General features: G+C 42.6%; 1 protein-coding gene and 1 non-coding gene across 2 annotated transcripts; both read right to left on the reverse strand.

The window, feature by feature from the left end:
• Window positions 1-253: 253 nt before the first annotated feature.
• On the reverse strand, window positions 254-538 carry LOC146761051 (RNase MRP). The gene has a single exon (XR_014946137.1).
• A 1,455-nt stretch (window positions 539-1,993) lies between these two features.
• On the reverse strand, window positions 1,994-5,745 carry CDKN2AIP (CDKN2A interacting protein). The gene is made up of 3 exons (XM_015861438.3): window positions 5,487-5,745; window positions 5,216-5,346; window positions 1,994-4,425 (listed from the first exon to the last, which is right to left on the reverse strand). Exons 1-3 carry the CDS (start codon window positions 5,705-5,707, stop codon window positions 2,786-2,788), a joined length of 1,992 nt encoding a protein of 663 aa, XP_015716924.2. The 5' UTR covers window positions 5,708-5,745; the 3' UTR covers window positions 1,994-2,785.
• Window positions 5,746-27,904: the final 22,159 nt, after the last annotated feature.

The following is a 27,904-nucleotide window of genomic DNA, read 5'->3' on the forward strand; positions in this document are numbered from 1 at the left end:
ATTGTCACAGATGTCGGCAAATTGAATTCCATTCCGTATGCTGAAATGGGGTAATTAGGCGCCTACAGTTACCAGCTACGGATGTGACATTTGTTATAGACTCGGTAAGGATTTGGGTTAGACTTGTCAAAATAAGGGCAGCATCTCCGCGCACCCCATGTACCTGCATTGCCGCTGGCCTCACACAGCTTTGGATGCAGCTTTTCACTCTTGGCGGAGCAGCCGACGCGGATAAAGTTGAGGCACAAAACGGGATGGCCTGAGAGTGAGCCCCGTTCTGTTGGTGCTGCGGCCCGGCTGCCGGGTCCCCCCGCACTACCTGCGTGTCTGTGCCCGTGACGATGGCCCGCCCCGCGCTCACCCGCTCGGCCCGGAGGCGTCTCGGCGGCGTCACGTGGGCTGCGGGGCGGGGCGGGCGCCCGCGGCGCGTGGCACTCTCTGCCTGCGGTCCGGGGACTTTCCCCTAGGCGGGCACTGCGCCCTCGAGGAACCAAGTGTCCTCCGTGCGTGGCCTAGAGAGCAGGTCTTCAGAACATCCCACCGACTCTGTCCCACAGAGACTATTTATCTCTCTGTAAATCGGGTTTCTGTTAGATTATGGTGAATTCGCACGTAGTTTAAACCCTTTGCCGACCTCAGAGAACTCTGCACTGACATTGAAGCCGCCCAGCCGCGCCTCGGTGCAGCACCCCGCAGCCGGCCGGGCACGGTACCAGCCGCAAAGATGCATTACGGACGGCAATTCTGCCGCGCGGTGCCCTGTGGGTACTTTATGCAAATCAGGCTGACAGCGCATGCGCGTTGTGGTGCAGTGTCTGTGTGTGGGCGGGTGTTTGTTTGTTGTGTGCTCGTCACTCGGCGCCGCGCTGCTCAGCGCTGCCCGTAATGCCTGCTTGATCCTGGTAGAACCGACGCGTTTAGCCACATCCCGCTCAGAACGTACAATAAAAACACCACACTTGGACTTTGAGTTACTGTAAGAGTGGCCCCGCACTCCTAATGAATCACAACCAAACACAGAAGAGGAACAACGCTTATAAATTCAAGTACTCCATTAGCTCCTCAGCACTCCGCAGTCACCCCATCACCCTCCAGGGCAGCTCTGTGGTTTGGACATGAGACGCTGCCACCTGCAGCCAGAGCCCAGCACAGACACGGGACACCCTCAGCCATTCGGCATCAAGGCTACCACAGCACCTGAGGGCCCAGTGCTAGAAGTGAGCACCGAGTCTATCTCACACTGCATAGGAAACAATGTAACAGGCTGCAATGCAAACTGTGGGCCACGCTGCAGAAACGTGTGGGGAACTACTGAGAAACCCACCCGAAGGCAAGGCCGGCCAACACATCTGGGTTTGGAGGCTGGGCAGCTGCTTCTATTCAGCATCACATCCTGTACAGCAACACAGCGCTGCTGTGGTTTAATCCCAGTGTCACAACTCACAGTATTTACACGGAGGAGTTATTACTACCAAGATCCCAGCAATCCCTACGTGATCCTGCACTGCTCACTCAGTGGATCTGTCAGTCAATGCCAGGTCACCATTAAGCAGTACTAACTACTGTAATTAGACAAGACTAATCCACAACAGCACTAACGACATAATGCTTTTACAATTACACATCATTAACCAATAAGTCAGAACGTGCCATTTGTGCAGGTATTTCCACACTGAAAGTAACATTGACCTCCTGCTTTGCTTCAAACCATTGTGAATATAATGTAAAAAGTAGCAGCAAGGGGCTCAATGCAAACACTTGACAGCGCTGCATCTGGAAGACAGCAGCAGTGTGTTTGCATTCATCTACCTCATAGTAAGGGTCATATAAGCACATGCTATTATCAAATTGATCTACTTAGTGGTACAGTACTGAATTACCCATCCCAATAAGACAACTCAACCTATGGGGTTACACCTTGATGCTGCTCAAAACCTCTCTGAGGGTGTCACAGTTAATGAGACGGCTCCAATAACGAACAGCTCCAAGAAAGTACTACAAACGCACATCCCAGAGACTTTATTGGTTCAGTAGCAGTCAAATATGCTTAGTATAGAAATCCATGTTTATTTGAAAAAACTGCAAAGGATTTTTTTTTCACAATATAAATTAGGTCTACTTACAGAGTTTTAGTGGCTGAAGTAGCTGTGACTCGCCCGCTAATTGGTTATTTGCTAATATAATGTTAAATGGGATCTACACTGCTAGTGTAACATTAAATCAGATCAGGGTGTCATTTCTATTGCAAATTTTACAAGGTCTCATAGAAATAGTCAACCGACTCATTTCTCTCCTAATAATAGCAACAGTGAACACTATGAACGATACATCTGAAATGGATGACTCAACTTCTCAACTGAAGTTTCTAAACGACTCTCAATCATTCAAGTATTATGGTCCCTACAGACACACTCCTACGTGGCTAAAAAAAGTCATGGCAGACAACTCAGCACACTGCCACCGTATCATAGGAATTACAAAATCATCAGGTTTGAAACAGCGAGTTGTACCTTAACCGGGTAATTAAAAATAGAAGAAGTAGGTAGACTATTTTGCAAATAAAAGAGCACACTAGTGTGCCATGTATTAAGGCATACCTTTAAATCCACACTTGTCATCTCTAACAAGTTTCATACGATTGCTACCAAGTGAAAGGGATCGAGTTGTCTTGCAAAACTGAGAAAGAAATACAAAATTATCTGGAAGCCTACGTTTGTAAAGTACAAAATTAACCTTCAGTCCTCGTGTCGAAATACTATACACAGTACAAACAGCGATTCTCCTCCTAGATGATCTCCCGAGGATTTAATAAAGCTGGAGGTAAATTGGAGGGTTTTGATTCTTCATCCAGAAGTACCAAATCTTCAATTTCACTACCTTTGTATTTCCTTTTACATATCTTCACAATAACTTTCTTCTTGAGGAACAATTTCAAAGCTTCTCTTGAAGCAACTGCTTTGGCATTTTCCATGTTTTTACCACAGCCAGTACCCAAATACACAGACTTGCACCTCAGTTCACAAACTATATTTTCCAGAGAGCTCTTATTTTGAGGTAAGTCTGCAAGTTCCTTCAGGGGAACGAAAGCGACATCTAACGTAGCTTTGACAGATTGGATAGACGAGTTAAGAAGTTCCGCGTGATTTACATTAGGACTAAAGCCTCCCACAGCAACCAGTTTCCACGCTACGGCCTTATACAGTCTGTTGAAAAAAGGCTGTCTTTCCTTTGCATCTTCACTGGTTAATGGTTTGCACAAAGCTTTAGCAGGGCCTTCGCTGGCCTGCAAACCACTCTTGGAAGCAAGTTGTGTACTCTTGGCGGCCTGAGCCCCGATGCGGGAGGGGCCTTGCTGTGCACCACTGCGAGCGGCCAGCAGCGATGCTGCCGCCTGAGCGCTGCTCTTGGAGGTGAGCAGCGAGGCACCCTGCTGCGTGCCGCTCCGTGCAGCCAGCAATGAGGCAGCCACCTCCGCGCTGCTCTTGGAGGCCAGGAGCGAGGAACCCGCTTTGGCAGTGCCCTTAGAAGCCAGCAGCAGCGAGGCGCCCACCTGGGTGCTGCTCTTGGGCGCCAGCAGCAGTGATGTGCCTGCCTGAGAGCTGCCCTTGGCGGCCAGCAGCAGAGAGGGGCCCGCCTGAGAGCCGCTCTTGGACACGGATGGTAGACCACTCACTTGGGTTTTGGAAGACAGCAATGCAGCACTTGTTTGTGCTGTGCTCTTGGTAGCAGTCACCGGCACCGATGCTGCCTGCAGGGTGCTCTTGGCAGCAGCTGGCGGCACTGATGCCGCCTGTGGGGTGCTCTTGGTAGGGGTCACTGGCACCGTTGCTGCCTGCGAGGCGTTGTTTGTGGCAGCTGGTGCCACCTCTGCCACCAGTGGGGCGCTGTTGGCGGCAGCTGTTGGTACTTCTGCTGCCTGCGGGGCACTAGTGGTGGCAGCTGGTGGCACTGCTGCCTGAGGGGTGCTATTGGTGGCAGCTGGCGGCACTGCCGGTGCCTGCAGGGCGCTAGTGCTGGCAGCTGATGGCACCGCTACCGCCTGTGGGGCAGCAGTCGGTGACCCCGAACTTAACGTAGCTTTTTCAGGTGATGGCACATTTTCACACTTGCCTTCCTTAGATGGAATCTCTCCTGCTTCTTTTTCTGATGAAGATGGTGCTGGGCTTTGCTCAACAGTATGTTCAGCGTTAGTAGTAGGCTTTTCTTCTGCTTTTGCAATGGATGCGGTGAGTGCTTCTTGATTTGAACTGCAAGTTGACAGGGAGCTTTCCGAATCTTTGCTCGTATCTTTATCCTGCTTTTTGGGCAACGGGCTCTCTGTTTCCATAGGGACTTCAGCCTTGGTTGTTTTCACATCTTGTCCAGTGTCCTTAGATTCTTTGCATTTCTCAACAGCTCGCTTCTTGGCGGGCTCCTCTACCCCTTCTGCAAAACAAGGCAGGTACGTTATTCTCTTTGGGTTTCTGCACCGTGAAGCGATTTATCTTATTTTCTAAAAAAACCCAGCAGTCATCCCTCCAAATATTAAATGTATTTATTGGGAATATACCTTCAATTGCAATTTCAAATAATTATCCACTACTTCAGAATATTTTAGTATTTTTTGACACAAAAATTGGAAACACAACCTACTGTTTCAAATCATTATAACATTTGTTTGGCAAAAAAAAACCCCAACAAACAGCAGCCATACGCTACACTTTCAGTTTCAGTTTGGGATCTGAAGGCCCATACGTATTTGCATTCTTGAAGGCCAAAGCAAAAGTGACCAAAGTAGATTTAACATATTAGCTGACCTTAAAAATAAGCGTATTTTGTTAAGTAATATCATAAAAGTGTATTTAAAATACTATTTTAGGATATTTTTTTAAGAAACAAAAGACTGAGTTTCTCACAAAGCTTTAATGTTACTTTGCTTTCAGCACCAGGCAGACAAGAACACACATAAGCTACAGCACAACCACCCACATCATGTTAAAGGAGCTGGCAACAGCTGTAGAAGTGTTACTGCCATCAAAAGAGCTCGATATTGCCAACTGAATGTATATGCATGTTTGTTTTAAAGGCATCGACAAGAAAAAAGAAGGGGAAAAAATTAAGGAGGAGTTTTAAAAGTCAGCCGTCCCGTTACTTTGTCAACCCGTGGCCAAGCTAGCACATTCAACACAAGCATATTCTAGACTCCTATGTATTGTCACAGCTATTATCTGCTAACCATTGCTACTTGATATGCCTCTTTTCTTCACCTTGGCAACCAGTTCGTCTCTCGTGGTGTGGACGGGCGCGCCGGTCACTTGGATGCCTTCGGCCATTTCCAGCGCCTTCTCCGTGACCTGAGGCGGGTACCTGCAGGGGCGACAGCGGGACGGGAGGGGGGACGTACAGGAGGAGGATGAGGAGGATGAGGAGGATGGGGAGGAGGGGAGGAGCGCCGTCAGCCGCCAGCCATTCGGCCGCCCCCGCCCGCCCGCCCGCCGCGCACTCACCGGCAGCCCAGGAAGACGTGGTTGGCCCACACCATGGACAGGGAGACGAGGCGCCGCAGTTGGGCGCTGCCGGCCGCGGGCGGCTCGCCCACATTGCGCAGCAGGAACTCGCGCCGGTACCGCCAGTGGTGCTCGGGCTCGCAGGCCCCGCGCAGCGCCTCCGCCCAAGCCACCTCTTCGTCCGTCCTGCCCAGCGGCTCGCCCGCCGTCCTGCTCACCATGGCCGCTCCTTCCGCCCGCGCGGGGCCCGCTCCGCCCCGCCCGCTCCGCTCGCCAGGCCCCGCGGCGGAACAACGGCTCGGCGACCGCCCGCTCCTTCCGGCCGCGCGCGATGACCTCACAACCGGCGCGAGGGGCGGCCCCGACACAACGGCTGCAACGGCCGTGGGCGGGGCGGGGCAGAGCGGGATGTGCCGCTGCCGGCCTCTGGAGGGCGCCCGTGCTGCGAGTTTCACTGCGGCTTTGTTTGGGCCGTGGAAAAGATACGGCGGGATTTCTCAGTCCTCGTGGTCTGAACGGAAGTGTTTCCTTTGTTTTGTCGGTTAACACACCCGGTGTTCTGTCGTGCCAGGAGCGAACAAACGGTCACGGGCATGAAGGGGGACCTGGCACAAAGAGCAAGGAAAGGGCAGCGCGTTGTGTGGGGGACTCAGTGACATGGCTTTATTCACAGTGTCAGGACGTTCAGAAATGGCACCATGCACATCACCGGTGTGGTGTCACTACTCTGTATCCAGATGGCAGTCCATCATATGGGGGTTTATCGGGAAGTATAGCCTGAAATATCTGAAGGATGCAACTGCCACTCGGGTGGTTCCATGTGGAGATGGGGTGGACCTGTCTTCCATGCCTCTGACTCCGTGCTACCACAATTCTTCACTTCAGAGTTAATACAGACACTGAAAGGCAAAGGCCAATGGAATGGAAGCCCTAGCAAACATGCCTCAGGGTGCTCTCCAGCTCTCCATGCTGCTGGCCATTCTGGTAACGCTCTCCAAGGAACCAGTCCTCTTTCTAACAAACACAGCTAGGGCTTGGTCCAGACTTGAAAGCTGCTCTTCAGGGATGGCAAGAATTCAGGCAGGTCTGGGTAGCTGTTGCTGAGTTACTGGTCATCTTGTGAACGTAGCAGAGCTCTCAGCACAACCTTGAATGCTCCACAGCCAACTCAGCTGCCAAGTGAAACTACTGAGGACCAGTCCACGCTAGGTTAGTATCTTACCACTTAAGAGTAGCAGTTTGGGTGAATTAGACTCTAGAGAGTGGCAGGGGCAATGCCATACACTTGGAGGGATTCCAGAAGTGGTATTTCCAGGCTTGCTGGTGAAATGATGCCTCCTGGTGCCAAACATCAGAGATAGCCCCCCACAGTTAAGAATTTTGTGTCTGCTCTTGGTCACTCCATGCATGTAAGGTAACATGGTCTCACCTGTGAGACCTGGGCTCCTCCAAAGGCATCCTTCTGAGGACTGTATTGCACTCTGTACAGCTAGAAGGCCTGACACATTATCTGGTTCTAGAGTGACTCGGGAACTGATTAGAACAACATTTTTTTCCCCGACTTAAGAGACTGCTTCCTTGCCCTCTGACCATATGGGTGAACACAACCACAGATGACAGCTGGAGAAGTCAGAATCCTTCCCGCTTCTGTGCCACAAAAAGCTTTTGTGAGCATCTTCTGGGCTCTGGCACCTTTCTAGCACGTTGTACCCTTAATTTGTGGTTAATCAATGCTGCTTCTGAATCAACATAGCCTTTCTCTTGGGACAAAGGCGACCAAGTGCTGGTGTCATGCTGGAAGCAGGCCAGATCTCAGCCCCAGAGTGTGGAATGTCGTGCACGTGCTCACACAGACATACAGTTGTCTACCCGCCGTGCTCTCTGAGAATTAGACACATACTGTGTCGCGAGTTGATTAAAAAAAGCGTGTTTAGTAGAAAAGAGAGAAAAACACTGCTGTTAATTTTAAAAAAGGAAACGAGTAGTGTTTTCGTTCTCACCAGGAAAGGCAATTTTGAAGTTAAACACCTCATTGATGGTGCTAATACTGTGCATTTAATTTTAAGATTGGAAGAAAAGAGATGTTTTTGTTCCCACCAGGGAAGGATCTTCTAAATACCACATTGATAGTAGTGTTGTTAGAGTCATTTGGGGTTTGATAATAGCTTCTTTTGGCAAGATACAACTAAAATCTCAAGGTGAATCATACCGGCATCTATAATCACAGTATTGCACTTGCACTTGCTGTATAATAAAGTTTATTTCTGCCTTTGTAAACTAGTGAATTATTATTTTTCCGGAGTCAAGTCCTGCTGAAACACAGAGGGCAGCAGCCCCAGTGAGTTCAATTATGTTCTGTGCTGTTAAGATTAATATATAGTGACACTCGTTGTTCAGCTTAATATGAGAAGTGTACCCTTAACATCACAGCAGTGCTAAAGATAAAACACAAAGTTATTGCCATTGAAGGGTAATGTCAGTGGGACCTTACTGCCCAGGCCAATAAATCCTCTGAAGACCATCTGTAGGTTGATCCTTGTAATAAGTAAGCACTTGCACACCCTGCCTTGTGTTCATTAAGAATGCAGTTTGTTCTGCTGGAGCAGAGCGTTGAAGGTCTCTTACACTGGCCAGGGACATCACTTGCAGGGGGACACATCTGTGTGTGCCAAGGTAACCTGTCATTACTGTTCAGTGAGCCGGGGGTTGGAGCAGTGCACATCTGCCTTCTGATCTAATTACCTGGGGTTGTGGAAGTGTGTTAGATACAACCGTTCCAAATAGCCCTTAGAATTGCAGAAAATACTTGCTAAAAGAGCATTAATGTCTATGTAAGCTTGCCAATGGGAGGAAAGGTAGAGTAAATCTATTTTTCATTTTCACCACAGTTATACTACTGTAAGCAGCTGTGGATTATGAAGCCACCCACTCTCTTGAGACTTCTCCGCTGAGGAAAACTGACTGACGTTGCAGTGGATATAACTAAAGGTAAAAACAAAGAACTGTACTGATAATCATTTTCACTTACACCGGTGCTTTTACTACCAGCTAAAAGTACTATTTTGTATTTAGTAGCACTTTGTAAGTGCACTAAATAGCAATGCCTACAATAGGGCTGTCAGTTGTTTCCTGTTATGTGAGTTTGTTAAAGCATACAACTTGCTAAACATCCATTGCTTGATATGAACATTTCCATGCTGCAGGTGGAAGCCTGGGATGGCTTTCCAGGTAGAAAATGTGATCTAAGAACAAAGGTGGAGGAAAAAAAAAAATTGCTTTATCTTGATTAAAATATTGTGGTGATCTTTGAAGAACTTAAATGTCTTCATGCTCTGGAACAGATTTGGAATTTGTTATGAAAACCTGAATTGGGGAGGGTCAATGTGGAGGGTGTCTGGTCTCACGAATACACTTGGCAAATTTTATAGGGCTTTGGGGAAATGAATTGTCTACATTCCTGACTTAGAATGCACCCTTAGCACTCTTGTTACTGCAGCTGAGTTTACTCCCCTTATGAGCTTGCAGGGGCACAAGAGTCCTCTGTTTGCCACACTGGACTGGGATGTAACAGAACTGGAAGTGAGGCTACAGAGAATGCTCCCTGTGCACCCTGAAGCTGCTGTTTTCTTTACTGGTGCTTGAGGGTGTCAGATGGGAGTGGTGAGAGGACAAGGGTCTGAATGAGGGGAGGGAAGTACTAAGTACTAAGGTAGAGGATGTGGTGAGATTGAAATTGCTAGGAGGGAGAAAAGGTTAACCTGTGAGAAATAGCAATCAAATGCTGCAATAGGTGAGGGAGGAATTGAATTCTCAAGGAGAAGCGAATGAAGAAGAGTTAAAGGCAGTGGGACAAGTACATATAGATGAGGGGGGCTGTATGCCGGCAGCCTAGAACTAAGAGATAATAGATCTGGAGGCCAGTGAGGAAATCAGAGCAGAAAAAGACAAAATTAAAGCTCAACTCTGAGCATGAGGACATGCAGTGATGGGAAGCAGAGCATTGAAAGAGGAACCATTGAGATTTGAACAGACCTGGAGAAGGGAAAGGGTGCACAGAGACATCAGCATTTCAATCAGTTTGGTTTTTTTTTTTCCATTGCAGCAAGTATCTACTGGCATAACTAACAGGAAGAAAATACTCTCCCTTGCTAATGTTGTATGAGGTGGTTTGGTGTTTTCTTGTCTTTTCTGTGTGCAGTAAAGAACCAAAAGAAAAAGAACCCATTTGTCTGTAGGAAGCCATCTTGTAAGACCACCTCTAAAGGGTTTTCAGATAGGAAGCCATAGGCCTTTGGCAGACAGCTCTGCCCTAGAGATGGAAAATGCCAGAAAACAGCATTAAGAATCATAATGCAAATTTGGGTGGGAGTTCATTGAGATTCGACTGGAATCTAAATGTGTAAAAAGACAAACTTTTTTCTTGCACATCTCTGTATGCATACATATACATGTGCATGTCCATGCAAACAAGCACACCCACACATCTACCCCTAATACAGTGTAGTTATGTGTGATGATGTTTTTAGGATGCATTGTTGAGAGTGTAAGCAGCTGCAAATCTGGTTACCCTTGCTCCTTCAGTCCAACTATTCATGCCTTGGAGAAAGAGAAAAATTACATCTAATAACTTATTGGCTTGGGCAGCAGATAGCTGCATTACACAACTGGATGCTATGAAATCTTTATACCATGCTGTACCACTATCAGTTTGGAATGTACTGCATATTTTGCAGCCACAAATAACTATTTTAGAAATGAAATAGGGAGCTTTCCTGAAACTTCAGGCAACAATGTCAAATCTAATTTGAATTATTGCTATTGAAAACCATGGCTCTGTTTTTCATTATTGTTATAGCAATATCCCTGACAACCTGCAATTTACCTGGTAGGAACAGTACCTCGGGAAAATATAGAGCTGTTTAGCGAGCTGTGGTGCTTATGTATATCCTTTCTGTGCATAGCCTTGATATTTCACGCTAATTCCACTAGGTGGCACTGAAGGAGATAAGATCGCGTGGAAATACCTCTACAAGTTCGATATAACTTCAAAAAGTGAGAATGACTTTTTCATTTCATTACTGAAATAGACAAATGTGATCTCATTTTACAACCCGATGTAATAATTTTTCATCAGAATTAGCTCTTAAACACTCTTGGCTGCAGTTCTAGTTTTTGACAGTGGTAAAATTACAGTGGAAACAGACTAGTTTTCTGAGTTTAAATACATCTCCTACCGTCAGAAAGGTAAAAACTAAAAGATGCAGCTTGCAGTTATTCTGCATTCTTATGTGATTATTTGCAAAACAACTGAAGATTTGTTGGTCCTTGTCCTCCATGGCAGTGCTGTCAATACTTGGACAAGGACACTTTCAAGTATGTTAGGTTTTAAGCTTATTTAAAAAACTGCGTAGGAATCAATTCAGTATTATAGACTTCCACCTGTTGAGGAACTGTTGTATAGTGTTTCAGAGACCGTCTTAACTTGAAATTCCATCTGCAGTCCCTGTACAAGGACCCCTGTTTTTTCCTGGGTAGGGACTTTGATCCTGCCAGGAAGGCACACAATTACTCACAGTCATTCAGATCTATAACCATCTTTGATTCCACTCCCTCTCTTTTTTTTTTTTTTTTTTAAGCCTGTTTATCTTGATGCATATGAATTTTGTTTCTTTTTTTCTTTTTTTTTTTTTTCTGCAAAATCTCTTCTTATCTCATAGGTACACTGCAGATCACAGGCAGGGCTTTTTTAGGCTTTTGTTGGCTCTCATCCTGCTCGCGACAGTTATTTTTTTTCCTACACCAGACCTGACCTGTCAAAAAGGTCCCTTGAAATGGTGCTGTTGTACTTATCTTCCTGGCCTGTATCTGCGGCTCCTTTTTATATTTCCTTTTGTATCATACCTCCACAGATTTCCCTGACTCTGCAAAGCCCTCTAGCCCTTTGAGAGCATAGTTTGACAATTTTTTGGGCAGCTGTTCTGGTTCTGGCCTAAGACATACTCTGCTCCCAGCCATTCACTCCTGTATCTTTGATATCTCTGCTGGCGTGCTGGCACAATTGTTTTGTTCAGTTATGTGGTGATCCAGATTAGAATCACAGAATGACCTGGGTTGGAAGGGACCTCAAGGATCATGTAGTTCCAACCCCCCTGCCTGGCAGGGCCACGAAACATACACCTTTACTAGATCAGGTTGTCCAGGGCCCCGTCCAACCTGGTCTTGAACACCTCCAAGGACGGGGCATCCACAACCTCCCTGGGCAGCCTGTTCCAGGGCCTAACCACTCTCCTAGTGAAGAACTTCCCCCTAACATCCAACCTAAATCTTCTCTCTTTCAACTTAAAACCATTTCCCCGTGTCCTGCTATTGTCAGCCCATGTCAAGTTAGGAACTTGATTTGGCTGAAAAGCAATGCAGGGGAAGGAGAGGCACCTTTTTCAGCTGTTTATTTCTCCAGTCTGGTCTATCAAACAGTGCTTCTGCAGGTGCCACTGAGTGGGGTAGGGAGGGGCAGAGCCAAGTGGGGAGATGTGTTGTTGCAGGGCAGTAATAGCTTGTGCTGATTCAGGTGGTACTGTTGCTACCTGTTGTGCCATGACCATATCTCAATAATAGAGGTAAGTCAAGCTAATAGCTAGTTTCTGCTGAAGGGGTAATTCTGTGTGTACTTCCTCTTCACTTGTCCTGGGTTCCTGTGACTTTCCTTGTGCCAGCACTGAAGCTTATCTCATTCCGCAGTGAGCCAGATGTGGGAGCCAAGCTATGAAGTATGTGTTTGAAAGAATGTTACATTTGTGAATATCTTAATCACTTGTTGCTTGGGTGCCCACAGAGCCTCCTCTCAGCAGCAGCTGGCTGCTCTGTCAGATCAGCTGTGTTCTCAGTTGCACCAAAACACTTCACAACCGTGGTCTTTTCCTGTCATCTGCTGTCCTCTCCATCTCCTTATCACGTCCATCTGCTTTTCTTGTAATTGTGTTAATGAAGTCCTTTTGGTCACCCTTAACATATGGAATACCCTCCCTGAAACAATCTCTGCGTCCTTCAATTCTCAGAAGATTTCTTCTACCACGACACAATAAACTGCAAGTTGATAATGCACAGTTTAATTGCTTGTGGGAATTACGGATTTCATTACCGCACTGAATGCGCCCATGTATCAGTTTGAGGTGGGCACACAGTTTATTAGGGAAGCTAAAAGAATCTTTTTTGGAAAACAGAACTTCTCAAAGCTATCCCCTGAAGCAGATGTACTTCCCTAAGGTCATATATAAATAGCAGAGGCTGATTTGCTATTGCTTCACACCTTGGATCATCATTCATGCTTGTGCAAATGGACATAGCATTGCTACTAAGCAATTTACAATAACATCTTACAGAATTGTAAATTGCTACCCCAGAGACAAGATAGCAGAGAGTCAGCACTTACATGGGCAGCTGAGCATGGAGACCTAGGGATTTCTTTTCACCTGCCCATTCTTGTTGGTTGGGATCTTTTTAGAAATGTTATAAGCACATTCTAAACTTATTTTATAATGTTTTGGTATACCTGTTCATTTATATAGAAAATATAAGGGAAAACAGCAAGTGAAGTTTAACATTGCCTTTGAAACAATGAACTGACCTGTGTTTGGTATGGAAAAAAACACACTTGTGACAGAGGGCACCTCTACACCATGCAACACAGCACAGGACGTAGGAGAGCACAGGAAGCAGCAGCTGGAGACCTGCATATAAGCATTGCTGCACCCAAAACACTTAACCCTGTTGGTAGGTGGTGCTAATTAGGCTGGACACTGTGCTAATTAGGTTGGGCACGACACTGCAAATATGCAGTGCCTATGACTCTGACTCTGACCTGGCTGGAGAATTCCACACATACAGCTGCATCAAACCGTATCTGCATATTGAGGGAGAGGAGCTGCTGGACCATTGCCTTTCTTGCATTACCCCTCTAGGGTTTACCTGCAACAACAGATGCATTTTTCACATACAGGTGTCAGATGTGGCTTTGTGCCAAGGTTTACCTCCCTCTTGGTAAAATAGAAGATGCCCTCTTAAATGTATATTTCAGGCAGTGAGTTGTTGCCATGAAATAATGGACATGCAAACAAGCTGCTTCTCAAAACAGGTCTGTTTTACATCTTAATTAGGACAGTAAGTACCAATAGAGAATCAGGAAAGACACCAGGATGATGGTAATTTTTTCAGCTGCCATAATTTTGTAGTAGTTATGATTCTACTGCAAGGTCACAGAGGCGTACAGCAGAGTGGCAAAGAGCAAAGCATGGTCTCCTCCAATACATTTATCAAGAGACCTACCTTTCACCTTCAGTGAGACAAAGCAATGTTTCAGGTTAGAGATACAATCATGACTAAAGCATTAATTCAGTGTTTGTGTAAGTGGGTGGCAAGTACGTTCCCAAAGCATTGCCCGCAGAATTGCTGTATTGTCAAACGGCTGATAAATACATCCGTAAATGTAACAGTCTTTTAAAATAGTTTTAGGATTCGAGTTGTTGTTTGTATGAGGGCTGTTGCTTATGAGTGAGAAAAAATAGAACATCTTTCTCTTATTTTTTTTTTAAATGGCTTCAAGTCGTCATTTTGGCAACTTCTCTCTGTTATTTCATTTCCATTTGACAGACGGATGAAATAGAGGTTTTGTTAGAATGTAGTGAACCATCAGTAATTAGTCCATGGCAAGTCAGCAAGGAACTGTGCCACATAATATATCTGGGCATAATGGATTAAGATTTGACACCTGTGAAATTATGAAAATGATGAAAATTAATAGCTTCTCGCTATTTGAATGGTTGTTCCTGGTGCTTTGTAAATTGTTTAATGTCACAGGGAGGGATCTGGTTCCCTGAAGATCTGAGCAATCACTGCAAACTTTATAATGCCATCAACCTATTTTTTTTTTTTAATCCAAAGTCTGACAGTTGTAGTAAACATATAATAGCAGGCACATAGAATTAAACAAACAAACAAACAAAAAACATTGCTGAAAGAAAGGCACAGAATAAGTAGCCATGAAAATGAAGTTGGGTATTTTTTTCTTTTTTAAGTTTTTCTTACATTACCTCCAATTAGTTGTCTGCTTTCTTTGTTTGTCATTGTTGTTAATTTATCATTGTTGTTTTATTTCTACTCTGTCTGCCAGGAAAATTTGTGCATGCACAGCTAGATTTCTCTCGGTGTTAGAGCCGTGGCACTTAGCAAAATGCTATTAAAGAGAGACGTACAAAAGCCAACATTAACCATGAATATTTTGTAAATATTTATAGTCAGTGCATGTTTCATTTCTGTTGTTTTTTGTTTTTTTCTTTCTTTCTTTTTTAATTTGAAAAATCCATCTGCTGCTAGCAGATGATAAATATTTAGATCAAATTTGTGCCTGGGATACAAAGGCACTATTTTTTTCCAGAAGGGACATTATAAATTTGATAGTGAAGGTCCAGCACCCGTTCTCCAACTCAAAATGGATAGCTAGCGCTCTTCTGGGGTGCTTTCATAGGTTTCCTTGAAAAGGCTTTCTGTATGGGAAGCTATCAGCAACCTTAGTGATAGTTTTGCTTCATCTTCCAAAGTTTTACTAGGGGGTGAACTGAATTATGTTTCCTTGAAAAACATCTAATTTTGTCTTAGTGACTGCAAGCAATGGTGACTCTACCACTACTGCCCTGGTAAGCTGTTCCAGTGTTTAATCACTCCCCCCACTAAGAAATTTCGTCTTACTTCAATCCTGAATTTGTTTTATTCCAGTTTTCAGTCATTACATCTTGTTACGTTTTTGTTTGCGGGACTGAAAAAAAAAACCAACCCAAACCAGTATTACCTACCTGTCTTTTCCATATGTATAGACTTGTGCATATTGATACAGCCACCAACCACTCTGACAGATTTAATAGATATCTTAAACTTTATACCCTATACGTTTGTCTTTCAACCTCTGGGCAGTTTTGCTGCCCTCTGTCTGAATTTTCTCCAGGGTTTACATCCTTCTTGAATCATGGGCACTGGCTTTTCTGATGCTGTGTGTCAAGCAAGGTCACATCCTAATAGTTATTTCCCTTTTTCATACTGCCAATAAACAATAATTATGTATTGCAGCTGTCATTTGATGGATGAGTTGCATGTACTGTTATCTACCAGTAGTAGTGCATATAGTCCCTAGAATTGTGGAGGTGTGCCACTTGCACTTCGAATGCCTTTTCATGTTACTCCTGACTTGTGCTGTGAATTAAAGGAATAACACTGTATCTTTTGCCATGTTTGTCCCTTTTTGTTACTCAGATTATCTATGAATCTTAGAAATTAAACTGCAATTCTGAATTTTCTAAGTAAAGAGGAAGAGGATAGGCTGTATAGAGTGAATTCTGTCCTTCCTGTATGAAGTGTTGTATATTAGGAAGAGAAGCAAAGGAACCTAATCAAGGAACAGCCCTGGCTGAAGAACAGTAATACTTTTTTTTTTCCAGACTTCTTGATTGGGTCCTTGGTCCTGTCCATCACAAGGCTATATGACAATGTGGGCTGGCACACAGATGGTATTTTTGAAGTTGTTATTACTAGAGTATTATAAGTTAAAGAGAACTGCTTATGCAGCGCAGCTTTGCAATACAGCCACATGACTCTAGTAGTTTGCCAGCCCAAAGTGGGTTCTGTTTCTTCTCCTCCTTGGCTGTGCATTCCCTCTACTCTAGTTACAGTGATGAGCTGAAATAGAAGAAAACAAATTCCATCATAAAAACTGAGTAATTTCTGAATGGCTTAGTGAGCAGCCCTTGCCAATTGGGGCAGAATTGCATGGCAATGCTCCTTTCAGCAGCAGCTGGCCATTTGGACAGCTTTGCTGCTAAGAGTAATTTCCTCTCCAGAGTACAATTCCATAGCAGTTCATCCTTATCTAAATAAGAGCTACCACGATCTCCCCTGGTATCTGTGCACTTGAGCAGTGGGGTGGTGCAGGAGGCTTAGCAGCCAAGAAATAAGCATGAAACAAACAAACAAACAAACAAACAAAAACCCCAAAAAAGCCCAAATCTGTTTGTTCTTGACTGATTTCAGGGAATTGATGTGGCTGAAAATGAATCACTATATCACTACTTTATACTGGGAGTTTTCAGCTAAACCTGTGACCCGATCAGCTGCAGTATTCTGCCACATGTGATGCAAAGAGTGGAGAAAGGCTGGATGATGAATCCATGTCCTTGGGCACTGACAGCGTACATGATTCACTGTTTCGTTTTCTGAGCATGCTATTAATGTGTATTAATGTGACATTTTGTTTTCACAGTAGGTCTTAAGATTATTGTAAGATGTTGAAAGAGGTCTGTTGTGTATGGAAGCATGTGGAGTCAGTATTTTGTGGATCATTCTGGACTCGGTGATTATTGAATGGCAGCTTGTGTTTGCAGGGACGGGCTCAGTGACCCAGCTGGTGTCTTTCAGTCTAATGTTTCCAGCTCTATCCTTCCTAAATGCACCCTATTGCGGAAACTGTTGAAATATAATTTTTATTTACTCTGTATTTTACTTTAGCCAGCTTCTAATTTGCAACATTTGCTACCATTCAGTCTTATATTTCTTTAACAGCTGAGCAAGAGAGAACGAAATTTCACTCTTAGCTGTGCAAAATATTTTCCTCAAATGTAACCCATTAGAGACCAGCTGCAAACAAAACAGCACAACATTTGATGTTTTCAACAGTGTTACATTTTGAGCTCCTGTCTGCGGTAATTAATTAGTTGAGCTGATTCCCTGCAGGACCGTATGATCTTTATTGCCAATGCCAGGAAGGGAACAGGAACTCTCAAAGCCCTGAGTAGGCTGCTGAAGCAATGTTGGCATCTACAGAGCATTTCAAGAACATTTCAAGTGACACTGGTAGAAAAGGTTCACTTTCTTATCTATATGAGAGGCTTGCCCAGATTCAGTTAGGCTGCTGACTGAGGTCAGGCAAATCTACTTTCTGGGCAAGGTTTTGTCCGAGGCTATCTAAAAAACCGAAGGGTTGCTATCAGCTGATTCATCTTCATTTTGCTGATAAGCACAGAGAAGATTTGAGAGGCACCGGAGTACAAATCCATGAAGATGTTCAGTACTGGAGTTGCAGTGTCAGAAGGAAGCCCAGCACCAAAAATCTGTCAGCTAAAAATCAAACTTGAGTCCAGAAGAGGCACAGCTGAATCCAAGGAAGGTCTTGGCACAAAATTAAACGACTTCCTTCGGGTGCAGAAAACCAGCAGACATTAAGAGTATTTACAAGTTGCCTTTATGAAACATTTTTCGCAGGCTTGGGATGCAGTGTAATATAGCTTAATCTCTTCTCTCATCCCTTGTGCCTGTTTCAGAAAAGAACAAGAAATCTAATCCAAACAAAGGATTAGGAAATTTCAATAACTGGACTGCTGCCATTATCCATACAATGGGTCAGCTCTTTAAATGCTCGCTCTTGATTGAATTGAAGTCAATGACTACATCAGAGGGAGCAGAATTGGAATGCAGAAAAGAGGAAATGAAACATCTAGAAGAGCTACCTAATTCTTTTAGTTACCACGCCCTTCCAGCAATGCATCCTGTCAACAAAGCTGCTCTGAGACAGGATCTCTCCTCACTGGAGAGTAAGGTTAGAGGTAACTTTTTTGAGATGGACAGGGGAAAGTGAAATGAGATTTAATATAGATAAATGTAAGGTAATACACCTGGGAAGGAATAACAATCATTACGTGTACCAAATCCGGCACTGCTATTTAGAAAACAGTAATAGAGAAGAAGGTCTGGGAGCAATGGCCTTTAATTAATTACTGAAGTCAGGAACTCAAAATGCAACACTGGGGCAGAAGTCAAATGCATTCTTATTCCGCACTAGCACTGGAGATTTGTTTCAGCAGCGGCTGCACGGAGCTTATTTACACAAGCAAGAGGACTGGCAACAGCACAAGCAAAACACTGAACTTATGGCTACCATGTCACTCATTTTATTTAAAGTCTAGAGCCTTCACTGCTGATTCTATAAGCACAAGCTTGTGGTTTTCTATTTGCTGAATGCAGTAAAACAGTAAAATAAATGATTTTCAAGGTGCAAACCTCTGATAAGTTGTAGAAGGATACTTTCTCTTTTCTTCCCCTCATGCTTAAATGCAGAACAATGGCTTAAAAGTGATCAGATTTCATCTTGCCAAGGTAGAGGAAACACTACAGCTGAAAACAGTATAGGGAGAATTAAGGCAATATAGCCAGTCGCTCCACAACTGAATAAGAGAGAATCTGTTGGTGGGAAATGAATATATAGTAGTTAAGGTAAGAAGTGTTGTTCAAATGCTCTTAGCAGATAATGTACAAAGGTATAAAAACTGTCTGTGTTCTACAAAGAGCAGATTAAACATTTCTATGCTGAGAAGACAGTGTCATGTGAAAGCCTGCCAGACAACCCAGACGGTCTGCCATAAAGAGCTGTCTAATTGCAAGACCTGATGGCTATGTATTTAGAAGTTCACAGACTTTAGATCAGAACAAAACAGAAATTGGTTCCAGTCCTAGGAGAGAAAAGGGGGAAAGCCCTAACAAGGCACGAGGTGAAGAAAATTAAAGATTTACAGGATTGTTTCATCTTGCTAATGCTGGGAGCTACTACCACAGAAAAATCACATCTTTGATTCCTTGCAGCTCGTGCTGTAAAGGTGCCTATTTCCCTACTGTAAAGCAGCCTTGGGGTTGCGCCATTTCTCCCCAGGCCGCATACAGCTCAGGCTCAAGCCAGCAGGCTGTAAGCACACTCAGAAAGAGGCAATGATTTATATCAGGGCAGCTTTTTCTCCCCTTAGGAAAAGGGTGATAGACTTGGAGGTGTGTATCTCAAACAGCATTTGTTTAGATAAGTGCAAAATTGGATAATCATTTTTCTAAAGCTGCAAAAAGTACAACAAGACCATTTAACAGCCTTCAAAGCTGATATTTCTTTCACTTTTCTCCCCAGAAGTATCCATGTATGGGTTATGAAATCAGTACGGGCTGTGTAATTAGCCAGAATAGGGTCACTCCCCTTTTTCTCACAGCCTCTGGAGGATATGCTTTTCAGACACTGCAGTGCTTAAACTGCTGAGGGTTTTAGCCTGTGAAAAAGAGGTTTGGAGCACATGATAATTAGCAGCTCAATGCCGAAATTGCCTACCTGTCAGAATATTTCTTCCTATCAACTCATGAATGTATTCCTTTAGACTCTCCTGAGTCTCCTTAAATGTGTGTTGTAGCCTGATTTGCCCACATAGAAATTTTTAATATAAAATCAGTCAGTGTATTACTCTTAAAGGCTTAGAGCAAATCCATTTTTTTCTTGGTAGAACAACATCTGGACAGACCAAGCAAATACAGTTTGTTTATTGGACTATTATACCCAGACAATTATCCAGGGAAATTCAGAGTGCTGGGAGAATACACAGGTCGCATGCTGATCCAGAAATACTTCTTTGTATCCGCAGATCAGTTCTCAAGTGTTCTTGCAGGAGATAGACATTTTCTTCAAGTTGTCTTCTTTGCCTGCTCACAATTTTTGAGTTTCAGTGGGGAAACTACAGAGACTCTGGGAGAAAAATAGTAACTATAGTGAAATTGCTTTAAACTTAATTGGGGTTCACATCTGTTTTAAGAAAGCAAGCACCACAAACTGTCCAGCTCCAACTTAAGTGTTTCAAGACTGTTTCTGAGTGACAGTCTTTATTACTGCTGCTTTCCAGACTGCAGTCTCAGATTTCTTTGAATTTCTTACAAAATATTTCTAACCTTTAATCACGGGACACTTTTTATGTGGTCTGATAGTGACAGGACAAGGAGGATCAGCTTTGAACTAAAATAGGGGAGATTTAGGTTAGGTGTTAGGAATAAATTTTTTACTCAGAGATTGGTGAGGTTCTGGAACCAGTTGCCCTGAGTGGTTGTGGATGCTCCATCTCTGGAGGTATTCAAGGCCAAGTTAGGTGGAGTCCTGGGCAGCCTGATCTAGAGGTTAGCAACCCTGCCCATGGCAGGGGGCTTAAAACTAGATAATCTTTGTGGTCCCTTCTAACCTAAGCCAGTCTATGATTCCATGATTCTATAAGTTATGAGCATAACTGCACTTAACAACGCTGTCATTGTCTTTCAATTCATTTGCAAAGGTCATTTTCTTGGCTCGCTGTCCCAGTCCTGTCACTCCTCTTTTTTTGCACAATGCTGTTGGCTCCTTTTTCTACACTGAATGATATACAGATGATTTCTCTTCACTTTTCAAGCTGTCTCTTCTACAATATCAAGAAGTATTCTGTCACTGCCATCATATAAATCATGTCAGTCTTATAAAGATTGCGTGGATGTGTTGTAAATACAGTTTCAGGTTTTCACTCATGCGTAGCACAAAATTTCTCTGAAGACTCACAAGCCCACCTTGCTCTGCTTTGTCAGATATCTCTTCTTTGCCTCTAGGTTTGTCACTGAGCAAAACTACACAACAGATTTCTACACACTTTCATAAAAATCAGTATCGTATTTTCTTCTTGCTCAACTTCCCTTGTGATCCAAGTATTTCATAATAAGCACTGTCAAGTCAAAACAGCCTTTTTGTTTCTGTGCAGTGCAAGCTATAATGTGAATTGGTTTTAGGTGCAGCAACTTAAAGGGTATTATTAATAATAAAAGCAAAGGAACCAAATTACTTTTCTTGTTCATAAGTCCAGAACTAACTTCCAGAAGTAGCTCAACATGTTTAATTCTCCAGACTGAAGTTTCTTAATATCTGTTGATTCTATGATTTTTTCTTCAGAGAGTAAGAGAAGAAGGGAAACTAGAACTGTATCTTTCATAGCAGATTACTGTTGCTGGCTTAGCAGTATTACCAGACAGCACGCTGAGGGCTTGCAGTCACCCTGCTTGTCTCCCTCTTTGAGGACCATGCTGTGATGGGAGCACACTGGAATTTTTAAATGTTCCCCACCAGCATCTCAGACATACTCATCCACAGCGCTGACTGGACAAACAGTGGCCATGTCTGTTTGGGTTTTTTTTGCAACTGAAACGAGGTTGCACATGTTTCTGCATAATTGAGCTTTATTTTTTGAAGAACCAGTATGAACTGGTTATTTGTTTCTGTCCATTTTGGAAATGTTGTGATTTTGTCAACTCACATGTAGATAAAGTGAGCATTCTGCTGTAAGTTATACCTTCAGAACAGCAGCTGGAAGTGATGAGACTGGAGCAGAATATAGGCTAATAATCAGAGTATGTGATTAAGATTTTTAGAGAATTACAGCATCACTGAGAGGTGAACAGAGCTAGAAAACTGGGAAATCTATGTGTTTTCAGTATTTAGCAGCTAGAATAACCACATTTTCATTCATGACCATGAAATGCCTGTTTTATTCAAGAAAAACAGGTCCTGTCAAACAACTTTGAAAATTTTCTTTGGCAAGATTACAAGTACAGTGGGTAAAGATGACTCGATTAATGTAATACGCTAGTTTATGTAGGGCATTTGTTTTATTCTGTGTGGCAGCCTACGTAAAAGAGGTGTTGTGTGGGAAGCAAGCAAATGTAATCTGGTTTTCTGTATAGTTGTTTACTATGACACAGCTCCTTGCAGTAAGCTTGTCTCCTTTCCTTGTTTTCTGACTTTATTCCCTCCTAGTGCCTTTAGTTTAAAGATGTCCAAATAGTTCAGACATTCATAACACCAAATAATGGGTATGTGAACCAAAGCAGTTGGTCAAAGGTCTGTCCTTGAGCTCCACAAAGTCCCTGTCATCCCAGTTCTCCAGTCTGTCCAGGTCCCTCTAGATGGCAACAAGCACCTCTTGTTCCTGTGAGCCATTTGTACCAGTACTGTGTGATCTTCAGACTTATTGAAGGTATGATCTGTCCAATCATCCAGATCATTAATGGACATGTTAAACATGACTGGAATACACTGCTGGTTAGAGACCTCCAGTTAGACTTTGTACCACTGATCACCATTCTGTGTTCCTGTCCATTCAGACAGTTTTCAGTAAACTTCACTGTCTGCTCATCCAGCTCATATGTCATCATCTTCTCTATGAGGGTGTCGTGGGATACAGTGTTGAAAGCCTTTGTGAAGCCAAGGTGATTCTCAGTAATTTTGATACAATTCACAGCACAATTCTCAGTACAATTGTTAGTAAAATTCTAAATTATATCTCCATGCACATAATGAAAGGCAAGATTGTACTGTCTTAGAGCTCAAGCACAGAAGCACTGATAATAAAATGCCTTTTTAATCATGTAATAAATTTGGTTAATTATTGTGGCAGGCCATGAAGTTTTGGGATATTTATGCTTTTAAATGGTGGATTATACACCCGATGAATACAGCTATATATTTGGTCTTTAATATTCCAGATGACTTGATTTGCTAACTACAAACCCTATTAATCATTTGGATTTTAGATATCGGTTTTTAAAGCAAATTGTTGTTACTATTTCTGTAAGGTACGTGCCAGATTTCCAATTGATACATGCCTAATAGAGAAGCTGCACACCATGTGCCACCTCTTTTCAAGCTCACAGGTAGGGGACAAGATGGACTAAGGAGTACGTGCAAATGTTGTAGATTTTTACAGGTACACTTATGTACTATCAACTGAATTGAACCATACTCTACATTGGGCTTATTCTCAATTGGTGGTTTATGAGCATCATCTTATGATTGAATCACTACTTCATGTGTGTTTTATACAAGCAGGCATCTGAGAATACCTCCTTTAGAGAGAGAAGGCAGGTCTAACTTAGTGTATAGCTACAAAGGGATAGATCCCTGACAAACTGCTTTAGTTCCTGTGCCTTTAATTTTGGCATTCTGAATACATCAAGGCATCTGAGTTTACGCAAAGACCGGACTTTTAAAAATATGAGTTCATTGAGCATGCTTGCCAATGTTTGTAAAGGACTCTGGCATCCGATTGGAGTGCTGACATTAGTTTCTATTAGTGTGTGATGAGACCCTTTGTTGTTGAAAGCATCGTATTTAATGGTATAAATAGTCAGAGCAACTGGCTAATAAAATTTAAGACGAAATAAAATCAGTTTTAATATGTTTGTAGGAGCTGGGTCATGACTTTTTTCAGCACAACAGTTGGAGTCACAGCTTGGAGAAACTTGAGAACATCTGTTATTTCTGTTTAAAAAAATTCAAGTACATTCAGTAGCTCACACCTTTGAAATTCCTTTGTGGGGGAGGAAGACAACTTGTCTCAACACAAAGCCGATTGACTCAGGATTTGGAGAACGTATGACTAGTTCATCTTGTAGGTCTGTCATAATTGAGACATGAAGGTTCTTTGGAGGGAAACTGAAAAGGTTTTTCTGTTGTGTCATCAATCAATGAAGTTAGTTGATTCCAGAAGGAAAGGATAAAGTGTCTTAAAAATTGCAATGCTTGGCAATTAATTTTGCAAATAAGCTTACTTATTTTGTAAAGTACTTAAAGTAGCTGCCTTTAAAAAAGCCAGAACCGTAGCTACAATTTTGAACTGTGATGTAAGTGTATCTTTTTGTACATTTTAAATGTCTGTTATCAAAACAACTAGCTTGCTTTACTTTTTTTGTAACCCCTCCCCTCTTTCCCTTTCCCTTTTCTTTCCCTGTGATCACAGTGCAGGTGACTCTGCATTCTCATTGAGAAGTAGTAACATGTTTTGTTTTGAAAGCAGGGCATTGAGACCCACTGAGAGGGAAGGTCTCATCTGTGTCATCCACCAGAATGTGACATTGAGGGTTCCTCAGCTGACCCTAAATCATTCAGTGTGCCAACACAACACAGTGTAGGGCTGGGCAACATCTGTGCAACATCTTGTCCTGCCATTTAGTAATGGCAGCCTGTAGTGGGTACCTTCCTTTTGCTCTGGAATTTGCTCATTCCTAGTCCTTTGTGCATTAGATCTCACAATCCAGGTACCAATAGAATACATGAAGGCTGCAGCAAAACAAAGAGCTGACCACAAGTTTTGTAGTCCAAAGAACACATCTGAACCTGAGGGCATTTTTATTCCCAAGAACATGAGGATGCAAACTAAAACAGATAATGAATACAAGTGGGAAGACAGAGTTCCACACAAGAAACAGTTCTGTGCCTCATTCCCATTTTTATCTGAGCCTGTTTAGGCCACATCTCCAGTGAAATAGTGTTTTTCTTGCAAGTAGTGTATAATGTAACAGTTTTGGCAGCTGGGAGGCTGCAATCCTGTTTGGGAAGGTTAATCCATTGAAAAGAATGTGGTAGTTGAACAATAACTTCCCAGAAACCCTACAACAATTCACAAAGGAAAAGTTTAGCTATAGATTAACAGCAAATGAGGTGGGGTTTTTTTTTGTTTGTTTGTTTTGTTTTTTGACAGCTTAGACAAATTCAACACTGATTCAGTTTAACTCACCACAATACATTTTGTTCTTCTTTTCCTAACAGAATGGGGGGCATTTCAGTAAAACAGTCATTTGGACACTTATTTTCCAGGAAAAAATTTAGAAGAATTTTCCTAACTTAGTACAGCTTAGTGAATTTTTTCGTGGTAATTTTTACACTGTATCATCATGAATTTCTCTCTCTTGTCTTCTTCGTGCTTTCCCCTTACTCTCTTCATTTACTTTACTCTAATGTTTTATCAGTCACCTTCATTTCTATACACATTTTCTTGTCTTCATTCTACTACTTTTCTCCATTCACCCTTCCCATTCCTCTTCACCAGATTCACCAAAAGCACCCCCCCTTGCTTTTGTGAAGTTATTTTAAACTACATTTGCCATTAACTTCCCTCACTCATAGCTGCATGCTGAGGTATGTTTTCCCTCACATTGTTGTCCTTCCTATCCCTTCCCTCTTCACTCAGCAGAACCATGAGTTTGTTTTTCTAAATCCAGACTTCTTTCTTCTTTTTCCCTCAGTTATTTTTGTTCCAACTTCAGCTTTGTCCATAGGAGAGAGAATAAGATAGTAATTGGATGGCATTCCTCTCTAAATGAGAAAGGTTACTTCTGCTCCTGTTGGTGTTTAGTCATTAATAAAGAGAGTTTACTTTGCAAATATTTGTCAGTAGTTTAGTTAAATAGTAACAGAAAGTATTTGGATTACAAATCTAAAAATCCTCCTGTGGTGGTTCAGGTGTTCTAGGTCATATGTGAAAGGGAAGGTCAGGATATAAAGATGTAAAACCGGGTTTTGTTGTATAAACAACTGTTTATGATACAACAACTACAAAAATATGCCTATTAAAAAGTACTTGGATACTAGAAAATAAAAGTTAGAAATTACCTTATTAATACTTTAAAATACACTAAAACTAACTGAAAGAACACACACATTAAACTTAACACAATATAAAGCTTATTTTTCCCCAGAGGAGCAGAAATCATGGCCCGAGTACAAAAGTAGAGATAATTAGAGATTTGTTTCTTCACTACTTCCCAAAGTAAGGCTTAATTCTACAGTAATCTCTTTATGAACAACCAAATGTTAGTCAAGGATCCTCACAGATTTGAAAGTAGTATTTAGCCCATATTTTTAGTGTCTGAGAAAGATCTATGCTATATTCAGATTACACTGTTTTGAAGATGTATCTTGGTATGATTTAATTTACCCTATGCTATAATTCAAGGGTATGACTTCATGGTACATTTACTAGCTTATGTTGTGACACAGAGCAAGACTTCTCTTTCGTGACCAGTAAATCTCCAGAGCCCTTCTGTCTTCTAGTTAAGAAAGGGAGTTTGTATTGGGAATACAATGAATGACACATTGTGCTTGTGCATAAACTGATTATCCCAGAACAGTTTTGCCTTAGAGCATTTCAGCATTGTCTTGCCCCATTGCCAAGTGTACTTCAAGGATAAATGTTCAACAAACTTGGGATTCATTTGACTGGGATGGATGATGAGCAAATTCACTTTGTCTTTTTTATTTCCAAAATGGTTTGTGGCCTTGCTGCAAGCTTGTTGGCTCTTTTATTTCCCAGGTTAGGTGGGAAAGAGAAAAATAGCCAAGAGGAGAAATAGGTTCTGTTGTTAATTTTATTTTAAAAAGGACTAAAGTTTAGTGTCAACATTTTTGCTTGGATTTTATTGTGTTTGTAAGGTTAGAATTTACACTCTGCTGTATTTTTGCCCGAAAGGATCCATAATCCAAACGTACCTTATTATCTGGTAATAAAGTTCTCAGATGGTATATGGCATGCCCAGGAGAATCTTAGATTTCACGGTGATGGAGAGCTTGTTTTAAATTGGATAATAGCTCTGAAAGAGAACTGAGCAGTCTAAAGCTGAGGGTCTCTTTTAAGGATAGTTCTTCAGTGGATGTCCTGCATGATAGTCACAGAATCATAGAATGAAAGGACCTTGAAGATCACCTAGTTCCAACTCCAACAGTGTCCCATTCCACAGTCTGGCCTAGGAAGAGAAAATGTTTTGCTGCTTGGTGGGTTGACATGCTATTACTTTCTGTTTATATTTAAAACAACACGGAAATAGAGAACCTTTATTTATCCCAAGATAAATTTTTTTTGGGATAAATAAAGGTTCTGGTAAAAAGGCAAGAGTGGTCTATATTGTGCCCCCATTTGTCTGAAAGCAATGTGATTAGAACATTCATGCAGGTGCTAGATGCACAAGTCCATCTATTCACCGTTTGTAGGAAATTGAAAGGAAATGCCCTGATTGCCAGACTATTAAAATGTTCCAGTTTCCTGCTCATTTAGCAAAGCTTTGCATAGAATAATTAAGTATGCTTTGGATCAAGAAGTGTGTCCCTTTCTAGTGAGAGCAATTCCAAAGAAAAGGGAAGGTGGGGATATTAGTTTTTATGAAAAATTAGTATAGGATATTTGCCAAGTGAGGGGATGAAATCCGTGTGTCCTCCCTTGCACAGACCTAAGCACCAGACTCTACCAGACTGTAGAGGTTACTTTCTTTACAGGCAAAAACTGAAAATTGGACCATTCGATTGAGTATTTTAGGTGAAAGAGCAGCACCTGGCTTCTGTTCTTGAATCTGCTGAAGTGTGGTGGTGAGAACACTTCCTGCTCAGTTCTTCTGCAGTGAACCTGAAAGTTTTGTGGGGAGGGAAACTCAGCAGTTTCTGAAGGAACACACCTGTTCACTGAAAACTTCTCCAGCGTGAATGGAATTCCTACTCAAAACCAAGAACACGTGTCCAAATGCACCCAGGTGACTAGGACAGAGGTCGTAGTTTAATTTGAATGGCATCCCTTTGATCTCAACATAACAGCCTATTTGCTCTTTTCAAACAAGCAGATCTATTTTGGACTATCCCTGAAGGATTTTAAAGCATATGGATCCATCTTAAAGCAAAACAAAATATTTTTCTTAAGCTGCTGCAAATCTTTGCAGTGGCAGAAAGCAGTCTGTCTAATGCTTTGTTC

This window comes from Coturnix japonica, chromosome 4, assembly GCF_054131305.1.
Source record: "Coturnix japonica strain WE chromosome 4, WE-NBRP24, whole genome shotgun sequence".
In the NCBI taxonomy this organism is placed as follows: domain Eukaryota; kingdom Metazoa; phylum Chordata; class Aves; order Galliformes; family Phasianidae; genus Coturnix; species Coturnix japonica.